This window comes from Astyanax mexicanus, chromosome 5 (assembly GCF_023375975.1).
Source record: "Astyanax mexicanus isolate ESR-SI-001 chromosome 5, AstMex3_surface, whole genome shotgun sequence".
Taxonomy (NCBI): Eukaryota; Metazoa; Chordata; class Actinopteri; order Characiformes; family Acestrorhamphidae; genus Astyanax; species Astyanax mexicanus.
The window spans coordinates 28,150,462-28,163,452 of record NC_064412.1 but is presented as its reverse complement, the minus strand read 5'-3'; the positions used below and the strand labels follow the sequence as shown (position 1 = coordinate 28,163,452).

At 37.2% G+C, this 12,991-nt stretch overlaps 1 protein-coding gene across 9 annotated transcripts in view; it reads left to right on the top strand.

The window, feature by feature from the left end:
• rptor (regulatory associated protein of MTOR, complex 1) overlaps positions 1 to 10,431 on the top strand; it is a 207,349-nt gene extending 196,918 nt beyond the window's left edge. For all 9 annotated transcript variants that reach the window (XM_049479593.1, XM_049479592.1, XM_049479589.1 and 6 more), the window contains 4 exons: positions 340 to 426; positions 582 to 698; positions 3,401 to 3,530; positions 4,126 to 10,431. In XM_049479593.1, coding sequence (XP_049335550.1) covers positions 340 to 426; positions 582 to 698; positions 3,401 to 3,530; positions 4,126 to 4,194 — 403 coding nt within the window. In that variant the 3' untranslated portion in view covers positions 4,195 to 10,431. The remainder of the gene's footprint in view (positions 1 to 339; positions 427 to 581; positions 699 to 3,400; positions 3,531 to 4,125) is intronic.
• Positions 10,432 to 12,991: the final 2,560 nt, after the last annotated feature.

The window sequence follows — 12,991 nt, the reverse complement described above, 5'->3', positions numbered from 1 at the left end:
ATAGTTATTTATATTTCTCAATATTTTTCTTAGTAGCTGATTTGTAAACTATTACTTAGTGCGATTGAGGGAGAGACTCTCTTCAGTTTTTATTTCTGTATAGTGTTCCTATAGCACCTCCTAGTGGTATGAACAGACATGTATTAAAAATGAATTATTGCCATGAATTCTGTACCGTTTCATATGTCTGTGTTGTCTTAAGCTATAGATTCACTATAATTAAGTATTAATTGTAATTGAAATTCATATTAGCAAATCATACCTGCGGATGACTCATCTCCAAGTGACTTCATGAACTGTGTGTGTGTATGTGTGTGTTTGTGCGCATGTCTTTTGCAGTCGTGTGATGACATATCGTGAGCATGGTGCGTGGGTGGTGAAAGCTCACCTGCAGAGGGAGACAGACGGACACATCATCAGCGTGAGGTAACACACACACACACACACACAGACAAACACACACTCTCTATGAGACACATCTCTGTCCTCTGTCCCTACTCAAATATATCCCTGTGTGTGTGTGTGTGTGTGTGTGTGTTTGTGTGTATTAATACATGTACGTGTTCGTGCTTTGTGCTCAGTGTAAATGGTGACGTGCGTTTCTTCGACCCGCGGACACCGGACTCCATAAACATCCTGCAGACGGTGAAGGGTCTGACTGCGCTGGACATTCACCCACAGGCCAACTTGTTCGCCTGGTCAGTGCAGCATACAATCCACACATCAACACTCACCCTGAGACCTCTGATATAAGTATATTTAAAGCAGCAGTTATGTGAGAATTTGTATGTTTTGCTGCTGGGCTCCACCTACAGCAAAACATACCCCCCCCCCCCCCCCCCCCCCCCCAAAAAAAAAAAACACACACACACACAAACACAAAAGGTTTACGCAAAATTTTACTATTTATTAAAATTACACATGTAACTGTGAATATTTACAACGTTATAAGTAAGGCCAATAACAGTGAAGAACAGCACAAGAGTACTATTTATAATGTATAAATAATAAATGAAACGATGCATGTCTATTTTAAGCAGTGGACACGTCATTTACACAAGCCAGCCTTAAAGGTTATGAAATTATCGTTTATATTCGTGGTGTATTTATATCAGCCTGTCAAAATCTATAGAGCTGTCTGATCCTGCTGTCATACAGACCATTTGGATAGTGCACTGACGGCATTAGTCAATAGGTAGGCTACTCTGTTTATTAATTTTAATTTTTTTATCAAGTCACTAAAAATCTTCAAACTACACTACTACTATTTGCAAACGTGCCACGTGCCTTGCAATACCCAGATTAGTTTCTAGTTAAACGTTTAAAGCTACCAAATCAGCAAAGCCAACATAACTAGCTCAGGCAACACCACTGAACATGAAGTAATCAAAACTATTTAAACCTTTATCATCGAAGTTACTCACCAGAAAGGGATGCATGGGCCTCATCTTTCTGCTTCTTTTTCTTCTTCTCAGCTCCAGACTCAAACCGTCGCTTCATAGTTGAATTACCATTTAGTAGCAACTTCGCGCGGTGAACTTGTCTCCTGCCAAACTCAAGTAGCGTTGCTACTTTAGTTAGGACTAAGGTTGCCAGATAAGTTACGATTTTTCATCCTATTTGTTTATTTTATTTTAAGTTTTTAACTTACACAAACATTGCACTGGACAAGTGTTTGTATAGAATGGCCACATACACTTTAAAAATGGTTAAACATGCGCAAGATTTAGCGCCTCCATGCATTTTTTGATTATTTATTTGACTGGAAAATGTCACATCTGGCAACAACCAACAGAGCAAACCGAGCCGTGCCATTTCAGGCAATAGGGGTGGGGGCATTATATTATGCACAAAAATAATAACGTGCCGCTTTTAAGTAGTAGAGTAGGTGCCCCATGCAATGTTTAAAGACAAAAAAGATGAGCGTATCATAAATAATTCACATTGGGTTTTAAATTTAATAATGTCATAATTTCAACACATTTCATTCTCAGTCAATTTGGCTCCCTGCAACTGCAAAATGGTTGAGGCCTAACGCTGGCTGCTTTGTCTGCGTATGCAGAGCGGCGGCCCTGACTGTAAATATAAATCACGCTTGAGTGCCCCCTAATGTACAGTTGTACACATGCACTTGTTGACAAGCTGAGTGGTACAAAAACAGCAACTGAAGTAAAAGAAGCATGGGGTTCTGAGGCAGCAAAATAGTATTTAAATGTTAACACTCATATGAAATGTATGATATGTTTTGGATAAAAGTCTGTTGCATCTTCTTCAAAGTTCCATAATGCAATAGCAGCTAGCATTCCAGCTTGGAAAGAGAAGGTTCCCAGACGTCCCAAGTCTCCCGGAAGTTGCAGGAGTCTACCACATATCAAAAACTGCTTCCTGATGCCCGCAAGTAAAATTTCCTTGAATCTAGAACGAGTGGCCCGAGAGTGAAAACGCGTACGCTGGTGGCACAGCCTTTTTTCCAATCACGAGTGTGAAAGAGAAGAAAAGAGTGGCACTCCCCTTGTGTGCATATTCATGAAGTCCATGCAAAACAGAGAAGGGCCTGATTGGCCTGTGAGTCAGCCAATCAGTTTTTAGTGTGGGCGGACCCATCAAAACTCTTTTACCTCTGAATTCTCTAAAGTATATCCATGTTGTTGCCCACAATGGACTAAATGATTGCAAATAGCACGTTGAGGTGAGTTACTGTGACTATATATATATATATATATATATATATATATATATATATATATATATATATATATATATATATATACAGCTAAAAGGTAAACATCTGTTTTTTTTTTTTTTTTTTTTGGTATCATTTGGTGTGTGTTTTTCTTGGGCAGGGTTTTGGGGGAGGGGTCCAGGTCCGGGGATACCTCCCTAAAATTAATTTTTGCAACTTGGGATGTCTGGGTTCCTATTACAGTATGTATATCATCTTAATTGATTCAAACTGTTGCTTTTACTTTATCTGTGTGAACACAAGTCAGTCGAGTTTTTGGTGTAACAGGTATTTTTTGACAGACACTTTCATCAGTATGTGTGATGCGTATGTATACATCATTAGTATGTATGAACTTGTTCTTTGTTTATACAGTCAAATGAAAAAGGTGTGATGGGAGGATATATATTTAAAGCAGAGAAATATTTGACTTCCATGCAATTTGCATTGGTCTACTTTCATTTGCTTTATCTACTCTCTATCATTTTCTTCCACTCTCTCTCTCTCTCTACCCCTTTCTTGCTCTCTTACTTTTTTTTTTCCTTTTTTCCCCCAATTTTATTCTCACTCTTTCTTGCGCTCTCTCCCCACTCACCTGGACCTTCACTCACTCTCTCTCTCTCTCTCTTTCTCTCTCTCTCTCTCTCTCTCTCTCTCTCTCTCTCTCTCTCTCTACAGTGGTTCTATGAATCAGTTCATTGCGGTATATAACTCCAATGGGGATGTGATCAGTAATATCAAATATTATGACGGCTTCATGGGGCAGCGCATCGGAGCTATTAGCTGTCTCGCCTTTCACCCCTACTGGGTAAGACACACACACACACACAGAGTAGATCTATAGATGCATTAGTAATCTCTCCTATTTATTTGTCATATTTATCCAGTGGCCGTCATTAGACAATACTATAATATATGAAAAGTATTGGTTTAGATACTTCAAATATCATTCCAGAGTGATAGTTCACTGTCGCTTCATATAATTATTAGACATAAAACTAGTTAAATAGTCCAGATTCCATCAGCAGCCGGAGTCTGAGAAAGCACAGTTGGCATTGCTCTTTCTGGGTGGGTACATAGTGTTGTCTCCCCACATCATTTTCAAGGTGAAGTCAGTCAGCACAGGCTTCTGTTAGTTGATGCATCAGAGGGGCATTGCTAGAAATAGGGGGAGTGCAGCTAAGTGGGAGGGATAATCAGGATAGCTAAATTGGGGAGACACACAGGATAAAATGAATTAAAAAAAACGGATTGAGTCATGTCCTTAACAGAGACACCTATACACACATAATACGTAGGGACTGTATTTATTTCCTCAAAAATGTCCATTACAATGATTGTAATGATCTCTTTTTCACTCTCTCTCTCTCTTTCTCTCTCCCTCTCTCTCATCCCCTCTGCAGCCTCACCTGGCAGTGGGCAGTAATGACTACTACATGTCCATCTACTCGGCTGAGAAGAGACTCAGATAACACCATGAACTCTGACCCTTTTGACCTCATTTACCTGGCAGAGGCGGGGATGTAAATGACTCTGTGTAAATACGCAACTACCACCATGAATGTCTAGTGAAGGCTGCTGAACTCACACGACGACTATAATATTATTATTATTATTATTGTGACTATTATGATCATTTTTCTTCTCATTTTGGAGTTATTGATTGTAGACTTGGCTGTGCTGAGCAGTGTGTATATGTAAACTGCGTATAAAAAAAGGATAAAACACAAACAAATAAACAGGGAAGTATATTTTACATTTGGGGCGAGAGACTTTGCAGCCTGGCAGAGATTCGGGCTCTCTCTCCTGAAGTCTGAAGGTGAGGCTGCTCCTGGAATAATAAGAGAGGATGGAAAGGAAAGCTGAGTGGACCTCCTCCATCCTTAACACCTCAAAAGAGGTGCATGAGTTTAAATGGACACATGACAAGTGAAGTCTTTATACATACACAAACACACACACACATATATATATACTTGCATACACACAGCATCATTGTGTATATATATAGCTATCATAGCGAAACCTGTGACGTAAATGTAAATTGATGTACAAACCTGACTTTAATATATGCTGGACCGTTTCTATTGGTCCTCTCAATATAAGATAGTTCCACAATGTAAAGAACAGCTTTTCAGTGCTGTAAAAAAATAAGTAAGGTTTTGGTATGACGGTGACTATATATATGTATCTCATCACTGTTAAACAGAAACCTTGTATCTCCATTTTTGACATAACATTAATCTAGCATTGGTTTCTCACATTGTTTCAGAGTCATTCATGATGAATGGACCAATAGAAACGCTGCAAAATGACTTTAAATATTTTGCCTTTCACTTCCAGTGAATGTTGCCATTTTGGAGATACAAAGTTTTGCATGACAGCGACTGTATATATACACACCAGCAGGCAGTCGAAAAGAAAATCTCAAATCAGATCGGTTCATATTCTCCTACGCTGATGTGTCGATCAACTGTGTTTAAAGGATTTTTCTTTTTGGTCAAGAACTTGATACCATCAAATTGAATCACCTGATGATGTGTGGGCCTGTGTTTAGAAAATTGTGATTGGAGAATAAGAACCCAAACGCTGTAAGAGGTGTGTGGACAGCTGTAAAGAAGGCTTGTAACATGAACAATGACATTTCCCTCACTTTTGAGGAAATTAATGTGTAAAAGTTGATCAAACTGGTTTTATTTTGTTCGTAAACCTAAACATTTTATAATTTTCATGGACAAAATGAATACACAAAAATGATGTAAGAAATATAAAAGATGTGGCCCCTTTGAAACTGCTTATCAAATGTTATGAACAGTTATTAAGACCCGGTAAGAAGGACCTGCTCAATAGTAATACACGTATTGGTTGGTATCAGTGATCAATACAAAATATAAAATAATTGATCATCTTTTTGGCTGCCATTGTGTGTGTACATACAGTATATACACACACACTATATGGACAAAAGTATAGAGACACCTGCATCAGTCCCATTGCCAAAAGTGTATAAAATCCAGCACCTAGCCATGCAATCTGCCTTTACACACATTAGGAAAAGACACATAGTTCTGTCATATAATGGCACCTTCAGAAAGTCAGTTTGTGTCCTGTAGGTGTAATATGAGTGTGTCCCAATACTTTTGTCCATATAGTGAACATTCACACGCACAAACAGACTATGTTCTGATTAGATGTATAGTGTAGGCCTAAGATGCACACACCCACAGTGCCAAAACACACATCTTCACCTTCACCTTGCATTACAGTGACAGGGTCTCTCCTCCAAACACACACTGACCACATGTCTGCACAGATCAATGAGTGAGAGCAAATAGGGTACACACACACTTTCACACTCACACAGTAAGGCAAAGAGATACAACCAGGGATTAATGCAAGGGTGGATTTCAATTAAAGCGATAGTTCAGCAAAAAAAATTAAATAAAATTAGCTGAAATATGTCTGAGTTCACTGTCTGAGGTTTGCATCTTTAGCCAATTAGCATCATGCACAATTCACTGCAAATTACACATTACACATGCCACAGTAGTGTGTGTGTATATGTCAGTCCATATTATAGAGAACAGTCAGTTGTAGATGTTTATAGAGTTTATGGAACCACGCATCACAGTTTTGGGGTAGCCATGTTGCTCCAGTTTAGAATCATAAGGATGCAAATTTCCAACACAAAATGGTGCACTCATGTTCAGAGTGGTGTGAAATTGTGGTTCATTACAGAAAAACATTCTAAATCTGACTTGTTTACAGTGGTGGTGAGTAGAACCAGATTTTCACATGACTTCAACACAAATATAGTTATTTTATTTATTTCGCAAAGCCACCAAATAGTGAAATAATACTGGTACATGTGTTCTGAGTTTTTTTAGGGAATGGTGGAGAGGGTAAAATAATGGAAAATTGGGAAGTGTCCTTTTTTGGATCACGCCCCTGCATCAACTATTCCACCACCATAAATGGCTTTTTGAACCATCATCTTCACATAATTCTAAAAATAATGATTGCTGAACTGTTGCTTTTTAAACAGAATCTCCTTTGCAGAGGGACCGTTTTAGAGTAAGCGGCTTCAGAAACTCTCGTTAATGTTGAAGAAGGCGTCTGTGAGATTCTTTGTTGTAGTCTGGACATGTGTGGCCATTGTATTTCTAATTTAATGTGCCCTGGACCTTTTAAATGTTACAGTTTGGATCCGGAAGGTCAAACGCTGCTCCTGCCTTTTTGCCTCCGTCTTACGCCGCACCCTTTTTTGCCTTTGTGCCAACAACCCTCAATCATCAGCATTTTTTGGTGTTTTTTTTTGTTTGATTTTAAGTTGGTTTGTTGCTGTTTTACTGTCAGAACTCAGAACCAAGACTAGAAATGGACAATCCACCTTTCTTTCCTCTTGTAAATGAAATCCGCCATCATATATTTCCCTTAAAGGGTCCATATCATGTGATTTCTTCCACTTTCCCTACCTTCAAAACTTTTTTTGTTTGTTCTCATATTAAAACACTGTTTCACATCCAGCTGTCTTCTACATTAAGTCTACATCGCTTTTGCTTTTACATATAATTTGTAAAAAAAAAACAAAAAAAAACACACAAAACCCAACAATCTACATTTTATACAAATTTTCAGTGAGTATAAAATGTATTTATAAAAAACTTTCATCAAAATGCTGTGCTTAGTTCTGACGAATTAAAGGAAGAAAAATAATCATAGACAAATTAATTATGGTTGCTTTTAGCACATAATACTATTCAGTCTTTTTGTTTGCATAAAATTACATTGGTAAGGGCTGGTTAAAGAATAAAAAAATAAAATAAAATGTAGAATATGGACTCTTTAAAGGAATGATTCGGTTTGTTATTCAAATGTTGCTAACCATGAATAAATTAAAAATAAAAGCAGACACTCCATTTTCTTCACTTGTTTGGTCACTGTTAGCTTCTTGTTTATTTGGTTGTTAGCAATGTTAGCATTAAGGTTAGCTAGCTTTTTTTTTTAAACATCTGTTAAGGTAAATACATAAAGCACACAATATATTTTGCTTTAAAAAAAATTCCATTTGTGAAATGTTCACACAATGTAAAAGGCAGCTAACGTTTTCAAGCAGGGTAAAGTAAAGGAGTAAATAAAATGGCACTGTGTAGTTTTCATATGCGTTTTTTCTTGTAGCTAAAAGGCTATTTCTGCTTGGTTCTGAGCTACTGAATGAAACATACCTCTGTTTAAAGCTTTTCTCTATTTTTATTAAAATTATGTTTGCTTTTTATGTACTTTTTTGTAAAGCTCTTTAAGCAAGTTGTGTTCTGTTCTTTTCTGCTTTTAGTTTTTCTGTTTCATATTTTCCACTTTCTGTCTATAATGTCTCTGTGCTGGAGTTAGCTAGCATTGTTGCTAAGTCAGCGCTAGCCTCCTTAAATGCGAAAGAAAAGCCAAACAGCTTAAAGCTGTCAGACTACCCTCACTAACCTTCATCTGTTGTACTCTCAGATCTGTGTCGCACTTTCTATTTTCTTCTCTTTCTCTCTGATTAGCACTTTCTCCTCACGCAACTGCCTCATGACTTAGCGCTTCGTGCTAGTCTGAATGTCTGAGCTGTTAGTTTACATGGTCGGCTAATGCTAAACACTCATTCACTGCAATTTGTTTTCTTTCGCACGTTTCTTTTTTACTTCTTTCTTTTCCTCTTATTTTTCAGTCTCTTCTTAGTTCTGAATTGTTTTGCTTCACTTTTAAACTCTACTTTCTCCCCTCAGTTCTGTTTTTAAAGGGAACTGCATTTTTTCTTAACACTTCTGCTGAATTCAGTGGTTTAGATGTGAACAAATTCAGAGTGAGGTTGTTGTGAAATTGTGGTTCATGGTAGGAAACCATACAAAATCAAATTATGTTTACAGTGGTGATGAACGAAACAAGATGTCCACATGAGTCTGTTTTACCACATAACTTCCCTTTTAAACCAACATCTTCTCATAACGCTGGTAAAACACTAGTTTAGGGGCTCTCTGAGTGGTCCGGCAGACTACGAGTAAGGATCATGCTGCTTTACATCAGCAGCCAGAGTCAGAGAGAGCGCAAGCACAATTATCTATTACCTCTTTGGTCAGAAGAGGCATGTGTTAGCTAATGTATCAGAGCTGGGTTGCTGTGCTTACCTTCAAATGTGCTGGCTACCTAGTGATACTACATTGTGGGGGATATATCAAAGGAGACATGTGCTAGTCTTCACCCTTTTAGTGTTGGTGGCATTGCTAGTGACAGGGGGTAAAGTAATTGCCTCCATAGATTGGGTGGGAAAAGGATCAAATAAAAAAATAAATTATATAAAAAAATGGAAAACAAAAACAAAACTGTGTTCCGGGCATTTGACATTGTTCATAATTATTTTGTGTTATAACTTTCTGTAAGGGAGCTTTTAAAGTTTTAGGACAGTTGATTCGATTGACCACCACTGTAAACAATTCTGACAATTTCTCTAAAACACAATTTTTTAATTGTTTTGTTATTTTATGTGTATTTTTTGATGTTTTGTTTGCTTGCTTGCTTGTTTCCCCTCTAAATTTGCTAAACTACTGGAAAATCTAAAATTGAGTTCTGAAAAATTCTGAACATTTTTGCAATATTAGAGAAAACAGTGAGATGTTTTTCCTTCAGCTGTATTTTTGTTTTGTTTTCTGATGTTTACAAGGTAAGACTGATTCAGATGTCCAGCTTGTTTTGTTTTGGGTTGTGTGTACAGTGTGTCTGAACTTCAGGGCTGTAATTTTAGCAGAAGCTCAGCAGAGGAGGAGCGTGGTGCTCCATTAAGAGCTGCTAAGTATTGTGATGTTTAGACATCTGAAGGTCTGATATTTCAGATATTTGTCAGCCCAGAACCAAATCTGAAGTGACTGTGTGTTCACACTAATCCTGATTTCATCACTCACTCTGAATCACTCTGAACCACCCAAATCACTCTCGATCTCTGTAAAAACAACAACAAAATTCATTTGAAGACCCACAAAAATGAACTTCTTTTGTCTTTATTTTTTATTTTTCCTTTTCTTCTTTTTTTTTCCTTGTTTGCCTTTTTGTTTTTTTTATTTCTTTATTTGGTGCATTGCCTTTTTCTTTCTTTCTCTCACTCTTTCAGTTGTAATTTTTTTTTAATCTTTTTTCTTTGTGCTTTCCTCCTCAGAGTGCTGAAACTTGCTGCTCTGTGTAACTGATTTGTAATGCTTTGTTTTTCTTACTTTGTGGTTTTGTTCTTTGCCTGTGTGTTTTTGTTTGCTGGCGTTTGGCTCCACCCTGCGCTCACCTGTTCAGAGAGAGAGAGAGACGCCGTTTCTCTGCCACAGATGAATCCCCTCTCTTTGCTCTGCATCAGTTGGTCAGATCTGGTGACCGGTGTTAATTTAATTCTGGACTGAATTCAGGAGCAATACATTTGAGTCACTGGCCTGAAAAGACACCGACTCGTCAGCACCGTCTGGTGGAGCGAAGGAGGGCCGCAGCTTCTCTGAGCCACATTGACCTCCCAGATTATTCTGCTTTGACTTTTAATAATTTAGATTTAATTGAAAAAAAAGAAGCTAGTAGAACGATGAAATCAGGTGTTCTGTGACTGTAGACTGCTTTGCTGGATGTGGTTTTTATGATGGGATTAAAAAAATAATCATAATCAAATATAAATATCATTCAAATAAACCAAATACACAAATATACTTCTTTCTCTCTGACTGTTTCTGATTCTGTTATCCTATAAGCTACTATCAACATTTTTCCAAATTACAAACAAAAATACTAATTTAGAGCATTTATTTGCAGAAAATAGGAAATGATCAAATTAACAAAATATGTGCAAATAATGCAAAAAAAAAGTTCATAATCATTTAAAAACAATACTATTGTTTTAAGGCTTCAGAAATCAATATTTGGTGGAATAACCCTAAGTTTGAATACAGCTTTTATGCATCTTGGTATCTCCACCAGTCTTTCACACTGCTTTTGTGTGTCCTTAGGCCACTCCTGGCGCAAAAAAATGGTCATTTTGAAGTGGTAATTTTTTTTACAGCTGTATAAGAAAGGGTAATTAAATATGAGCTATTTCAATTAGGTTCATTAAATGACTGGTTATAATAGGATCTGTCAAGGTGTGGGTGTATTTGCAAATGAGCAAATTAATTCTTAACCAGCTAGCATCTCAAACATACTTCTATTATATGTAATTGAGATTTTCATATGTTTTTATCTTATTGACGTTGATATATTGGTATGTCATTTTAGAATGAATTCTATAAAGAGATAAACAGGCCAGAGGGTGGTCATCCTAATAAACTCTGATCAGTCTTTATATTTAATTTACTTTTATCCTGCAGTTGGACACCCATCAGGAGCCTATTGAATAACATCCTGTTTACTGCCTTAGGCTATTGTTTATTAGTGCAGTGTCTTCCTGAGAGTTAAATGTTAAACCTCCTCGCACCTCTTAGCTTCACATTTTACCTCATTCCCAATTCCTAACCAATACCAGCTGACCTCCTCCGTCACACAATATTGTGTGACTAATTGGTGTGAGATGCAAAGTAACCTGTCCCCAAGCCATAGTCACAACAAGTCTTCCTTGCAAAACTTTTATGTAAAAACAGAACAGTATGAAATCTGTAGTTCAGTCTAAACTAGGCCTGTCACGATATTTGCAATATCGATTTATCGTACATTAAATAAACATGATCTCAATAAATTTTGATAATCATGATATCGTCTATTGTGTTTATTTGTAATTTTGTTCACATGAACAGTATTTTAGCTCCAGTTAGCTTCAATAACTGTGACTCCATACACACAGTGTGGTCTAAAGTAGGTGAAGAGATAATAAATGATTACTTATCTTTTTGCTGTCTTTAAAAAGTGTATAATTGTTTTTTTTATGCTATTCTCTTATCATTATGTCTGTGGCGTTTAATAGTCTTAAAATTTCAAAAATATTGTGTATCGCAATAATTTATGAGAAAATATATCGTCCACAAAATATTCTTATCGTGACAGGCCTAGTCTAAACTAGATTGTAGTGTGAGTGTGATTTGCAATGCCAAAACGTTTGCTCAAAGGATATGTGGTTGCTAAGGTGTTGCTTTGGTATCCGTGGTGGTTTCTAAAGTGTAAAATAAATGCCATGGTGTTGCTAGGTGGTTGCTAATGAGTTGCTTTGATGTTGCAAGATGGCAACCACATGTTCAGAAATGCTGAATTTGGTCTTTGTATGTCTAAAATTGTGACATTCAGGGGAGTGAATTTTTGCTCTCTATTCATTCTTAATGGGTGCTTTTTTTGTATATATATACAAAAATCTGCCCACTATTCCCTATCAAGATTCACATTTTTGGGTTGGAACGGAGTCGGTATCTTTACAGATTTATCCATCAAATTTCAACTTCCAGTATTATCAAAGTTGACATTTTGGTTAGGGGTATATTAAACTGAAGTAAATCTTTGTAAAGTTTGAATTATTAAACAGGAAAATAGCTTATTATTATGTAATTTAATTAGGCTAAAAATAGACATTAAAAATACGGCTCCTTTTTAAAGGGTTTAGAACTAGTTTATAAAAGAGTTTATTTTATTTATTTATTTTTATTCCTAATTTCTATTCCATTTTCTCCCTAATTTACGAGGCCAATTACCCAACCCACGCATTATGACTCCCCATGTCACTAGTGATGTCCTAACACGAGGAGGGTGAAGACTAGCACATGCCTCCTCCGATACAGAGACTCTGCCTCTTTTTGAACTGCTGCTGATGCAGCATTGCCAAGTAGAATCACACCGCACTTGGAGGAAAGCGCAGCGATTTGCTGCGGACATCACCCTTTGGAGTGATGCGGGGAAAGAATGCCATCTACCCACCCCAAGAGAGCTTGTGAGAGAAAGCCATCAAACCAAGCTGAACTGCTTGATTTTTTGCACCAGGAGTGGCATAAAGTTAGTGTGTAAGACTGGTGGAGGAGAACATGCCAAGATGCATGAAAACTGTTTTTAAAAACCATCTCTTCTTCAGATGTCTTCAGGTCTGGGCTGCATCTTCAGAGATTAGAAAGCTGGCGCAGGATCTGCTCTGATTGAATAATGTAGATAATGTTGATTCCAGTATAGATTAATAGTGTGTCTGTGGTGTTTACGTATGGTTGGTAAGTTGCTGTCCATTAAGTCAGTCTGTGATTCAGAAGCTCCACCTCTGGCCGACATTCCAGCCTGTCTCTGTGCCACGATCCACACTTCCTCAGG